This window comes from Syngnathus typhle, linkage group LG5 (assembly GCF_033458585.1).
Source record: "Syngnathus typhle isolate RoL2023-S1 ecotype Sweden linkage group LG5, RoL_Styp_1.0, whole genome shotgun sequence".
Lineage (NCBI taxonomy): Eukaryota > Metazoa > Chordata > Actinopteri > Syngnathiformes > Syngnathidae > Syngnathus > Syngnathus typhle.
In genome coordinates this window covers 14,069,990-14,084,017 of record NC_083742.1, presented here as the reverse complement: position 1 = coordinate 14,084,017, position 14,028 = coordinate 14,069,990, and the positions used below count along the sequence as shown (strand labels likewise).

The 14,028-nt window shown below is 44.8% G+C and overlaps 1 protein-coding gene across 2 annotated transcripts in view; it reads left to right on the top strand.

Moving 5' to 3' along the window:
* Positions 1–14,028, top strand: part of ptch1 (patched 1) — a 39,531-nt gene that overhangs the window by 1,499 nt on the left and 24,004 nt on the right. Inside the window, exons 2-5 of one of the 2 annotated variants that reach the window (XM_061278734.1) lie at positions 677–869; positions 13,005–13,194; positions 13,274–13,343; positions 13,677–13,768. In XM_061278734.1, the coding sequence (XP_061134718.1) occupies positions 677–869; positions 13,005–13,194; positions 13,274–13,343; positions 13,677–13,768 (545 nt within the window). Of the gene's footprint in view, positions 1–676; positions 870–11,144; positions 11,169–13,004; positions 13,195–13,273; positions 13,344–13,676; positions 13,769–14,028 lie in introns of those variants that run through there. The other variant, XM_061278735.1, reaches the window with a different exon arrangement.

Below are 14,028 nucleotides of genomic sequence, written 5' to 3'. Positions count from 1 at the left end.
GTTTTTGGGGTCTTTTATGGCTTTTTTGTGATGCCATCCTAGAAAGGTACGAGTGATGATAACCATAGAGCAGGAAATTGAATTTCCTGTGATATCACTATTGTAATATAATCAAAATATCTGTTAAATGCACATAAGCACACTATATGACGGAAGCACTATACAAACACTTAAATTTACAAATGACAAAACTTTAAAATTCCATGTGAAGTCAGAAGTCCATAAGTGCAAGAAGAATCTTGAACCAAATCGAAAACGATGCTTGGTTTACGGCATTGTCGACGTTCAACGTCTTAAAGTCACAGACAACGCACAACAGATTAGTTGGTGCAGAGGTGTAAGAATATGCAGTCTCACAAGGCAAGTTCATTTACGTTATTGTTAGATTTTGGCCCAGGAGGGCTTTTATTCAAATATTTACTCTCGCTATGACTTTACTGCTGCATTAAGGTAAGCTCATGATAAACTACCACGCCATCTATGTGCAAATTTGGGTTTACACTACCCCTGTAGCAACACAAGTCCATCAGAAATGCTTTGTTACTTTGAACAAATTCAGCGGAGAGACACTTAAGGTTGTGTATGACTCACCTGCGCAGGTAAGTGCATTGTTTCCCAGTTGAATCGGACCATAATGCTTCTTCTTTGGTGTCTTTTTTTTTTTTTCTCCCTTTAGGGCAAGGCGACCGGGAGGAAAGCACCGCTATGGCTGAGAGCAAAGTTCCAGAGATTTCTATTCAGGCTGGGCTGCTACATACAAAAGAACTGTGGAAAGTTTTTGGTGGTGGGCCTCATGATTTTCGGAGCGTTCGCGGTGGGCTTACGGGCAGCTAATTTGGAGACGGACGTGGAGAAGCTTTGGGTGGAAGGTAAGACACTCTTGCTTCCGCCTTTTCATTTTTTTGTTTTGTTTGATTTGTGGGCTTTGTATCAAACAAAAGCACATTTATAGGGGCATGTTTATTGTTGTTCAGTGCAACGGTTGGTTCATGTGCAATCATCAAAAAGTCCTCCCTGCTTCTGCAAATACACCAAAGTTATAATTAAGCAGCTTTTGGGGTAGACCTTTTTTTTTTCTCCCTTTTTGCCAAGCCGCCATTTTGTGTGCAAGTGTGTGTGTGTGTGTCTGTGAGTGTGTGTGCCTGCCCCCAGCAGTTGAATGCTCACAGTCTGTGTGTGTGGTCCCGTTTTGGACAGCTCTCAACTTTCCAAAAGGATTTGCCTCCGGCTGCAAGGGGAAGGGAGGGGGGAAAATAAGAGTGAGAGCGAGAGCGAGAGGGAGAAGCTACTCGAGTGAGGACAGGAACTCATGTTTGTGAGGCGGATCATAAAGCTCTCGCTTGTTGTTGCTCAAAGAGAAAATATACACAATGAAAGATTTAGTGAGGAAAAAAAAGATTGTGCATGGGTGGTGTTGTTGGAGAGGAGGTGGCTGAGTTGGGGGTGTTCAGCGGCTGTGCTTTTTTTTTTTTTTTTCTTCTTCTCTCTTTTCTTCCCTTTGATCCACATTCCAGCACGGTCGTATGGCCCATTCATGAATGGAAGAGCACATTTTCCTCCTAAATATAAATTAAACGATGTTTTGGGAATTAAGATGACAAACAAAATGCAGTTTCACATTTGAATGTTGGCGATTCTGCACCATTGGTCATGTTGATTTTGTGCACACAGAAACTATAGTGCAGTCAGATTTTGTGACCCGGAAGATTGTTTTTCTGTTTTTGATTAATTATTGATTGATTGAAGATTAGTTTGAAATCAAGTCATCGAGTCATTTATATTTGAAAAAAAAAAAAAAAAGTCTGTGCTTTTGGGGTGTTACTTAGTGAAAGGGCGATTTTGCTTTGTTAGCATTATTTTTAGCATTTCAAGTCCACAGACGATGCACACTACAGGCACCTACAGGACTTCTTAAGTGGATCAGCAACAATTGCGCCACACTGTGGACTTAAATCCAGCTCTGGATTTGCGTTGCCAGAGATAAGTCTAAAGCGATTGGTTTGAATTGTTCTGTTGAGTTTGATTCTGTTGAGCATCAGATACTCTAAAACCGCCGCTAGATGTCTACATTATCTACTTTTACTGTCTTGACTGACCTGTACACTGCACACAAAGAGCAGGCCTCAGTGGTTTCCTCGATCCTGTACGTGAAGGGTTCCAGATGTTGGTGGGGAGAGATGTGTTTGTTTAGATTAGACTACACAGCTGAGGGATAGATTAGTTCTGCCTGGACCGTGGAACGCCGTGCATTGGTGCGGTGGAGGTGGTGGTGGTGACGGAGGGAGGGGAGGGGAGGGGCGGGTGGGGGGTGTCCTGGCCAAGTCATCCAAGAGGAAAGAGAGCGGGAATGAGCGTATGGAGGGGCTGTTTATGTTTCATTAGGAGCTGCCCTCTGCTGCTGACCCGTGATCGACCCCGCTTGGAAGCTGTGTGGGCCCGTGGATGCACATGCACCCGCCTCAACCTACAGGGATTGCTTTTTTTTTTTTTTTTTTTTTTTTAAAACAAAAAACTTTTGGATTTTTTTTAGGATTGCAATGTAATGCGCACTCCAAAGTCAGTAGTCATCACATAGCGATAAAGATACGTTTCTGACAAGTATCGTTCTATCAAAGGGTGAAGCCATGCTGTTTGGTAAGCTAACCTAAGATTGTCTCGGCTAGCTCGTTTAACAGCCAAATTGGAGAGTTGCTCTCCCAATCAAGGCAATACTGCAAAATATAACGAGCCTTGGAGTTATGGTCATGAAAAATAGTCCATACATTGTCTCATGTAACACTTTGTAAAAGTGTTTCTGGGGAGTTTGCACATTTTCCGTCCATTTTCTATCTCACTTTTCCTCATTAGACTGGCAAGTGAGCTGGAGCCTATACTGTACTAACTGACTGGTGAGAGGCATGGCACACCCTTGACTGGTCGCCAGCCAAATGCAGTACCTTATATTCCCTTTTGAAATAAATTATTCTCATATTACCGTATTGGCAGACCATAATGCTAGAAAATGCTTTTCAGTTTGTAGTATCTATCCCGGTGGCCATCACGTGCTACAGCCAGTTTTTTTTTTAAACCCAAGTTGGTCTCCTCACTCATAGCAGTGTTTATAAGCACTCTGACACAGGAAGTTGTGTTTATTAGACAAAGTGACAGAGAGTGATGTGGATGGAGAGTCTTGCTTACACAAAGAGGTGAATGTGTCAAACCTAAGAGCCAAATATTTTGCACAGGATCTTTTTTTTTTTTTTATTCCACCCTTTCCCCCGCCTCGACCGAGTGGCTAAATGCCATGTTTATGCCAACTATGGCACTCGCAGGAAGTCATTTGCTAGGACAGGAAGTTGTAGTATTGTTGTTTGCCCTCGACCTCCAGCTGACTTGGCTTTCTGGTCATCTTTCGAGTATCACGTTGCAGATGTGGATTTGCCGATTATCCGCTATTAAGCTGTATCCACGATGATGCAGCGGAGCGGAGGAATAAGACCCCCCCTCTTCATTTTTTTTGTTTTTAAGAGCTCCACCCGGCTGCAAAATGGAAAACGGAACCATCCCTCAGCATTCTGGGTTCAGGCAAACACAGGCCAAATTGTAAAGAAAATAGCGACACCACCTGCCTCTAATTAAAACAGTATCGCATAAACATTGGCCTTTCCTGTAGGACGGGCCCTCACGTGTTCGAAGACGGCCCGGGATGTGGCTCGGGCCAGTCAGCGCCGATGGGGTGGGAGGGTGAAGGGGCTACGGTGAGGAGAGAATTTGCAAATGGGCCTTTTGAAGCTGAAGCTTTCCACGGAGGTTGGAGTTGAAACTGAGGATGAACCCGCGCTGTGTTTAACATGTAGTTTTGCCTAGTTATGATCCGTTACGCTAGCAAGCTTAGCCAGCTAAGATGATGATGTGATCTTGGTTGCTGTGACCATGAACAATTGCATATTGCCTTGTGAAAAGATCAACAGGCACACACTCTGAAAGGCACAGTTTGTCTACTAAACGTAAACAATTTATTATCCGTAAAATGAGGATATGTCGTTGAGTGTGAATATTTCGGAGTCTATATGTGCCTTGTGATTGGCTGGCGACCAGTCCAGGGTGACAGACTTGAGCTCACTTGCGGCCTAAGCTACAAACGCTAGCTAGAAGTAGCATCGTTTGTACTGATCAATAGAATTCAATAGGAGATATAGAGCTGGCCAATCATCTCCCATTAAAAAGTCAAATGTAGAGTTTTTTTTATTATCCTGTGGTCATGTGACCTTTGACCATGGAATAAACAAGACTTTGGTGTGCATTTTTTCAGGTTCTAGCCTAAAAGATGTATAGAGTACTTTTGTATGTGTGTCTGTGGGAGGGGTTATGGGGCATAGCGTAGAGGCCAGGGGCCACAGGGGTAGACCCTTGGGATCCTGAGGTCATCTCGTAGGGGCCTACGCTATTTAAAAGCTCACCTGATACTCACCCTGTGGCCTGAGTGCAGAGTGAAGACTCACAGCAGAGCAAAGGAGGCTGGAGCATGGTTTGGAAAGAGTTGTGGTCTTTGGGAGGGGGGGGGTCTTGAAATGCAGTACAGGTTGCAGCTGTCATCCGTCATTGTTTGCGTCCTGTGTGTAAGCATGTGTCGAATATACCAGGTGTCGAATGTGAAGTCATTTGCTGTATCATTACTCCATGAATGGACCCTATAGGTCAATTTTATAACAGTACAATTTGAAAGGATAACATTTCTTTTCCTGGCTTCAACCTTTGCATCTGTTTTGCATCGCGTGTGATTGAGAGCTGACTTGACAGAGTTAGTGCTCATTTTGTTGTTGTGCTTGTAAGCACGGTGGGGGGGCCAGGGGGTTGTGCGTGCGGAAGATGACGAGGGGGGCGGTTGAATCTTGCACGTATAGATGAGCCCGCTTTTTTTATTTTTTTTTTATGGGCATGGGAGCACTCACACAGTCACATAAGCAGAGTTGGAATTCTGGTTGACCTGGACAAGGCTTACTATGCTATTTTCTCCTCTTTTCATTTTTTTCCCCTCCTCTCCACGCTTCGTCTCCAACCGCTCTCATTCGGCAACGACTCAAACATGGCCACACATCCCATGCTCGTACTATTTTTGCACGTAACATCTAGCTTTCTCTTATTGATTGTTGTGTTCAAAGAGAGGCATCAAACACATACAAATGGATGTCTTTGCCACCCGAACTCGGAGCAAGCTTGCGTTGACCAGAAAATGGATTAAAGTTCTGTTGAAAGGAATAACATTCCAGCGTTGTTGTGTTAAACTTTATGAGTTGATGAAAAGTACAGACTAGCTGGTGAGGGATTTAGTGCGGGGAAACACTGCGCCTGTGGTACACTTTTCTTTTAATTTTTTTTTTTTTTTTATCAAGCTAGCTGGCTCGCCTTTGAAAGCAACTTTGTGTACATTACCCATAAAAAGCTACAGTAGACCAGGCCATTCGTGGTTAACTTCCAAATTGTTCTCCTTTCAAAACAAAGGAAATACTGTGAAATAAATTCATTTGTTCCATCAGCAAACCTATTAAGTTGCCAGAGAGAGTTTTCATTTACCTTTTCACATCACAGGTAGAAGTGTAAAAGGAGGGTTGGTTAGGGTTAGCTTTAAGCCATGCAAGTCTTACAAGTACACCTCTAACCTAAATTTTGTCTTTGTATAAGTTTTTGTATGATCACAACCTGTGTAGTGAAGGAAACTGAAAAGCAAAATTACAGAGATCTGTAATTGGCTCATTCTCCCAATCTGCCACCGCCATAGTTGAATAAAGTACTCCTGGCGCCTGATCGATCAGCAATATCCATTATTCTGTCCGCCGAGCACATGTATCTCATTATGTCCCTTCCATCAAAGTGAGATGTAAATTCACTTGGATGGAATGTTGACAGATAAAGGCTAGTTTTATCGCTATGCTCCATTGTTATTCATTGGCGCACTGCCGCTACTTAACTGCCAATGTGGCTGCGTAAAAGAGACATCCGGAGCTCCATAACTGCCAAATAATTATTACGAAAAGGTAGACTGCGTAATAATGCTACTGTGTAGCGAAAACAAAAATTTGGTAAAATTACTAAAAAGTTATGCTTTTTTTTTTGAGAGAGAAAAGACAAGGTTGTCAAGTCCGACAAGATTTTCTGCCCTCTGACTTTCTAGGCACATTTTTCCTCCCAGACCCAAATTTGATGACTTCAGCAGTGTCCAAGTTTGGAGCTTTGACTGTATACGCAAATGACAGTCATGTTATCTCTGTGTGTATGCTCCCACTCTCATTCACAAATGACAAGCCGAGAGATGCCTCCAAGCCGCTCTGTTTACATTTTGCATTCTTGCAGGCGCTCATATTCAAAAAGCAGAGCGAGGCCTGCGAATGACCGAGCACAGGAGACTGTGGAGAGAATTACCCTCCTCCCTCCCTCCCGCTCTCTCTCTCCTTCTCTTTGCCAGAAAGGTCTCTCTCTTTTACCCCTCCTGCCCCCCCCTCCCTCCCATCCCTGGCTGGAGAGAGTGGCCTCAGAATGCCAGATGTATTACAGAGTGAGCCACGGCAATGTAAACACTCAGGCCTGCCATGAGATCAGGGTGGTCTGGCCTCCCTCCCTCTGTCCCTCTTTCTCCTTCCATCCCTCCCTCCCTCCGTCTTCCTCTTCACCTCCCTCTCTCCCTCCCAACATTGGTTGCCAGAGGGGTGGAGGAAGCAGCAAACAGCATAGGGCGAGTGTGTTTGTAGCTGGAGCATAGTAGCCGCAGTGTTTTTCAATGCAAAGCATACGACGTATAAAGTTGTTTGGCAGCCCTCCAGCCAGCCAGCCAGCCAGCCCTCTGGCACGCACGTCGTCGAACACTCGCAATTCCCGCTGCAAGGCCTCGGAGAATCTGGCAATTACACCGATACCACACATGCGCATGTGACGCCGAGCAAAGATTTAGAGATGCAAAACATTTCCGCTCTTGCCGAGGCTTCGCAGAGCCAGACGGTGTCACTGTGTGTGTGTGTGTGTGTGTGTGTGTGTGTCTCGCACAAGTTGTTTGCGTGTTACTGGAGCATTGAAGATGGGCTGATGAATACATTTCCTTCATCGCTTTTGAGGAAAATGAATTATTAATATACTAGTGGTTATCACATCTTCCACACAGTTCTTTGGTTCTACTGATCCTGAAGGAAATTCTGGATCATTGCACATTTTTGGTGTTAGAAGTGGGGATGTAATGCATGCCTTCAAAGAAGACGGCCACCATCAATTGCTACTGTCATTGATATGTCTCTACAGTACGTGAACGCAAAGTAACCCTATGGCTGCCGTAACCACGGCAACTTGTCATGTCAAAGCAAAGAAGTTTGGTGGGGGGAATGAAATCAATTTGTCGTTAGTGTGCGTGCGCCACGCTTTAGGAATGTGCCACTTGGGGACACCTGGAATCACGGGGGCTATCTTTCCAGGAAATGACGAAGAGATGGCTGCTGTAGATTGGCCGCTCCGACCGAGGGGATGTTGGCCAATCAAGCAAAAGCAGGGACGGGCTCAGCTGTGTTGAATTTGATGGACACTGATACGAATTTTCCCAACTGAGCTGCAGCAACAATGTGCTCAGATATGGTACAGCTATTTTTAATTGTCCGCCAACCGCAGCATTTTCCAGCTCTCCTTCCAGTACTGCGCAAATCCGTTGCACTTGAATACCTTCTTTTTTGAAGGGGGTGCGAGAGGGCAGACTTGAATGAAGGCAGTAACGTGGAAGAATCTGCCCATTGAGGGAGTGTGTGAATGTACACCTCATTCCGACTACTAAATACACCCATTTTAGGGGCCACAGGGGCCGGACAGGTGATTAGCATAATCAGGGTCGAGAGAAGCCATACATATGTTAATGGCGGGCGATGGAATTGGTGATGGGGCTTTGCGTCTCATAGCTCATGGAGGTAGGAAACACATGCATGTCACAGAGCTGACCCCAATGCATCTCCTCATCCTCACTTGTTTTTAACTCATTTTTTCTTTCTCAAAATCAAACTTTTATTTATGCATCCTGCCTCCGTGTGGCGGTGCCCCTCCTCTCTGAAAAGGGAGAGAGCGGGGGACCGCGGTAAGGGGAGGGCTTCACCCTGGGTCAGATGGGGTTTCAGCTCTCAGTGAGGCCTTTCATCACATATTTGTGGCTACGTGCACACCTGCATTGCTGAGCCCACATTCAAAGCTAGAACTACACTTTTTTGAAACGGCCCAGCCAAATGTAAAAGCAAAAAAAAAAAAAATAGACGGCCTGGGTTTCAGCACATGATGCACCCCCACCAAGTTTAGGGAAAATTTTGCCAGTTTTTTTTGTTGTTGTTGTTTTTTTTCTTTTTTTAATAGCAACGTGGTAGGCAACATGAAGCCGGTGGGCCATAAATGTCCATCTCACATTTCATGCAGTTAATGTGGCCTGCCACTCAATTCTAAAAACAAATAAAGTCACAGAGGAACTATTTAAAAAAAATTCCACAAAATGCTCCTGTTCCTTTTTTCCCCTGTGTAATCTACACTGCAATATCATTCTCCATAATCTCAACTCTGCTACTGTCAGCTACTGTGTTTTGCCCACAGTCCCCACCATGGATAAATCACATGTCAAGAAGTAAACACAGAAGCCGAGAAGGTTCAAACAAGTCTAGAAAAAAAAACTTGAACACAATATCTTGAACGAGGTCTTCAGCGGTTGTCATTGTTTACTTTTTATGGAAAAATAAGTGCCTATTACATTATTGCTTGTCCCATGGCAAAATGCAGAAGTGAGTTTCGGGGTGAACTAAAGAGACAGCAGATGGTGGAGGGTAGTGGAGGAGGAAGAGTAATGATTTTGTGGGCTGATTGGTGGCAGCAGCTGAGCGGTTTTAATAGCAGGAAGGAGGCAAATGGACAGCAGACACATACTGAGGATTTCCTGTGGTAAACCGTACCTGCCGACATGAGGACACCAAAGATTTTTCTCACTTGGCTATTTTGTTCTTGTGGTGTGAGTGGAGGAAGTTGATTTACAGCCACATCATGGCTGATCTGATATTAAAAAAAAAACATCCCTGCTCACATATGGACAGAGTGAAATTTTGGTTGTTATTGAGAGGCGATTTTAATCCCATGATGTCATGTCACACTTACATAATGCATTGTATTGTCCTCAGCCGTTTTTAATAGTGGTGCGTGAATAAAATTTATTTTACCGTCAAAACAGTACGAGCGCACATTGCCATTTATCTAACCTGCAAGACAACATGTGCTCATAGTGCACGTGTTGTGTTCTTGTCAAGTCATTTTTGCGTCTGACTTTTGGGGGTCTCAGGGCATGGGAGGTCGCCTAGTGCTTTGTGGCGGAGAGATGACCTGGTTTTGGGGGGCTTCCTCCCCCACCGCAGGGGGTCTCTGCTGATAGGGGCTCTAATCCAGCTAATCCTTTTTCTACACACACACACACGCACACTTCCTCAAATCCACACACTGTATCTTGTACACGCATCGTGATGCAATGTGCTCACGTCTGGTTCATTTACTACCCCGAATTTGTTTTTATGAGTTTTAATTTGAGCCGATAAAGCCATGCTTATTTTGCTACTGGGTTGCCCATACGTGTGTGTTTTATTATTGATATTGGTTGTCTGTGTTTTCCTGGCTTCCGTTCTCAAGCACGCAACATGTGCATGAAGGGCGTGAGGCTGTGTTGTCGTGAAAGCTGCAGAAGTAGTGGGGAGGTGGGCGAGGAGGAAAAAAAAGAAAAGAAAAGGGGGGCTCTGGCTTTGACAGAGGGGCTGGGCTGATTGCCATCATGATCTGGCCAATCACAAGCCGGCTTTGAATAGAGAAAAAAAAAATGGGGGGGGAGAGTGTAAAAAGGAGGAGGAGAAAAGGGGGAGTTCAGAGCTGAAAGGAAGGAAGGAGGGAGGGGGGTGGGGTCAGTGTCAGTTCCTTAGAAGCCCACTTTCTCTCCCTCCATTATCTAGAAAAGAGGGGAGTAGGGGTTAATGTTATGCAACAAGCTGAATACTCACACAAGTCTTCGCTGACCTCATCGAATACTTTTAGAGCATCCATCGACTGGACTGTCTCATCATATTTGCGCCAAGGTAGATTGTAGAGGTACACATGGTGGACACCTGGCTGTCTCACTATTAGAAAGTGAAAATGGAAGAAAATATGGGAAGACTTTGTTTTGGCCCAGTCACCTGACAAGTGTTTGACGGCCTCGTTCGTCCATATAAAACTTATCCAAACAATTTTTTTCATATGAATATTCACTGTAAATATGGCTGATCGAAATGTGTGCTATCTAGTGTGAATTTAGGGAGGCCCCATGAATCGGGACGTGAAGACCGGAGATGGCACAGGAAGTACTCAAAGGTCAGGGACACCTTTCGGATGCCGTCATACATTCGGGGTCAAGCAGTTTTTGGAAGAGAAGGAATATGTGGATTTGTGTCACTGAGGAAACACAGCTGTGTGTACACACACACACACACACACACACACATTTTCCTGGTCCAGCTGGGGTGTTAATCTCACCCCGAGGCTGTGTAAGTGTTGACCCCAAAAACGCTGTAACCTCGTGAAGTGAGGAATTCTGCTAGCCCGAGGCCGTAATGTGCTGTTTCCTGTCCAGCGACTACATTCCTTTAAGTTGTCCCGTCGTTTGCTCTGCCAACTTTGGTTGCACCCCCCCCCCCCCCATTGTGTCCCAGAATATGTCTAAATAGGACGCGCCTCTTCCCACATTTGTGCAATTTGCTCTTTGCAGTGGACTTGAACGGAGCCTGGGGGGTCAACTTGAACTCCCGAGTGTTGAGTGTATCAGACAGACCGGCCCGGCCCCGGCCCCGGCCCCGGCCCCGGCCCCGGCCCCGGCCCCGGCCCCGGCCCCGGCCCCGGCCCCGGCCCCAGCCCCGGCCCCGGCCCCGGCCCCGGCCCCGGCCCCGGCCCCGGCCCCGGCCCCGGCCCCGGCCCCGGCCCCGGCCCCGGCCCGGTCGTCTAGTGCACTGTCTCCAAATCACTTCCATGCCTGCTCCTTTTTTTTAGGGGAGAAACGGCGTAACGTTGCCGCATGTCGCTTTGCTTGGACGTGGCCTGCTATTAATGAGGACTCAGTATTACAAGCATGCGATCAGATGGGAATTCTGCTCGTGGTTCGGGGAATAAAAAGAAATCAAGTATGTTTTCCTAATGCCCCCAGACATGGCTCCCCTCTCTCTTCCCGCCTCTTCTCTGGGTGGTCCTTGCCTCAGCAGAACAAGCATGCTTATGTTTAACTTTAATGCCATTACAACGGCTTGAAAATATTCAATCTATGCCCGCTTACGCCAACTAAGCCGCATTGTTAAATTGGGTTAAGATGTCATAAAATGTCACAGATTTTTCACACTTGGTGCTTGGTGTGTCTATGCGGATGCATACAGATCTCAAGTTGCATGCATGGAAGCCAAAATCTAAATCGGGGAAATTGGCCATTTTTTAATTAACTGAATGAATATGTGCATACAGATCTGCACCGGTTGGTTTTGTTTTTGACATTTTACGATTCTTAGGTGATTAATGCATGATCAAGATGCTTCGTCTTTAGCAGAGGCAAGTGCTCCAATCTAGTTCTTTCCATGTGATGAGGCGTTCCTCTAGAAGAGACTCCAAACCTTTGCACCAGTGCAGTCTCATGCATTTGTCGACCCGTGTGTGTTTGTGCGAGAGGGTTTGCCAGGGCAGCTTGGCCGTACCGGAGAGGAGGCGGCCAGCGGAAGGAGCTGAAAGGCCGCTTTTGTAGCCGGGGGTGAGCTGAGAGCCGAGGGCGCACGCACAGGGCTTAGTCCCACCGTGATACTGGGAGCACAAGTTGGAAGAGAGCCACCCTTTTTATCACACACACACATTCAGTTCACCTCGTGTTCGAGTGGAAGCGTCAAATGTGGATTTGCTCATCGACCAATTGTATGGAAAAAAAAAAAAGTGCTGTTCTTGAAGATGTGATTAGGTTGAGGTCAGGCGTGCATGACTGTGGCATTTTTGCGCTCACACAGATGTTGAAGCACGTTGCAGTTTGTGGCTTTTGCACACTCGCTGGTCATTTTTTTGGGTCTTACCAAAAAAATAGCTAACATAAGAAAGGACATTTTCAAGAATGGTTGGTGGAGTGAGTCCAAAGATTCAAACATCAATCACCATGTAATTAGCCTTATAATTGGGATGAGCGCAGACACATTTCTAAGATCTTAAGCGTTTTTTTTTTTTTTTTTTTTTTTTTTTTTTTTAAATGAGAGACCACACTGCTCTTATGGTGTATGATGTACTCCAGATGACCAACAAAATATTCCACACACTAAACAACTCCACCACCACTCCACGAGTCTTCTTCCCCAAACCAGATGCCTCAAGAGTTATCTTTTCACCTGCTGCTGAACTTAATTCATTAATATTACTAAATAAATTACTACTTTGGATATTACATACTTCCTGTATGTATATTATTATTATTATTATTATTATTATTATTATTATTATTATTATTATTATTATTATTATTATTATTATTATTATTATTATTATTATTATTATTATTAAAACTTGATGTGCTAGAAACAAAAACAAGGCCGATTCAGAATCAACATCCAAAAATTACTTCACTAATGTTAAAAAAAAAAGAAAGTGAGTAAAAAGTGCTTTGATCGGAATGCCCACATTTTGCTTCTGATTGTCGACGTGTGTAAGTTGTTTTAAATTTCTCTCAACTTGCAGCATGTGGGGTTGGTTCATTTTAAGTGTAGGACATTTTGGACTATCAGTTGAACCACCTCAAATACATTGTCCACTATAAGTTTGAGAGAAGACTTTGAAGGCAAACTCCCCACAGAGAAGCAGACGGTTTTCAACTTTTCCTTTACAACTTCTTTTATAACTCCTACTAAATCTTATCAGTGGTTGACTCATTGCAAAAAAAAATCCCGGGTATGTACCATCAAACGTTTTAAAACTTCTTTTCTTTTTCCTCTCCCCGGCAGTGGGCGGGCGTGTGAACCAGGAACTGAAGTACACGCGACAGAAGATCGGCGAAGAAGCCATGTTCAACCCTCAGCTCATGATCCAGACGCCACGCCAGGAAGGAGCCAGCGTGCTGACTGTGGATGCGCTGCTACAGCATCTGGAGTCAGCCTTGCGAGCCAGCAGAGTTCACGTTTACCTTTATAATCGGTAATGTCACCATTGTCACCCACTCTTGCGAAATATCATAAATGTGGTGACTACATTTAATTTCTCCCTTTTTTTTCAGACAATGGAAATTGGAACATTTATGCTATAAATCAGGAGAACTAGTCACGGAAACACATTATATGGATCAGGTAAGATGGGAAAGATGGTCTTCTCTTTCAATAAATAAATATGCTAAAATAAGAGCAGACTGGAAGTATAATGCAAAAATCAAGACCTCCCCCCAAACCAAAGAACTGATCTCTGGTGCGCCATAGGACTCACCAAAAATTCACCAGGCGCACCTTCCCAATCTAATGAAACGCAGTAAAATGCAAATGCTGCATGGAAAAGGCTCAGTATTGATTGGATCTGTCACAGGTTTTCATTTGACATGATGAAAGGTCAATAAAGAGTCAACAAACCAGAATAAATGTCTGAATTCTAAGCTGACCCTAACGTGCGTGTATGCCGTGTGTGATCAGATCATCGAAAAGCTTCATCCCTGTCTCATCATCACACCTCTGGACTGTTTCTGGGAGGGAGCCAAGCTCCAGTCTGGGATGGTCTATTTACCGTGAGTATTCTCGCCTTCATCGTTTTCCTCCTGATCATTAGGATGCTTAGCCCATTGCCTCACTTCTAAACCGGCCAAGCGAATTAAAAATTAATCATCCGCATAATGTTTCCTTCTCGGTAAGAACCGGTTACTTGTTTGGGGGTCAGTGATTACTAAATGCATTGGAGGTTGACAGAGTTGCACTCTCATGCAGATCCCATTACTCTGATTCACATTGTGAAGTCTACCTTTAGCTCAGTTGGGATAGACAGCCGTCT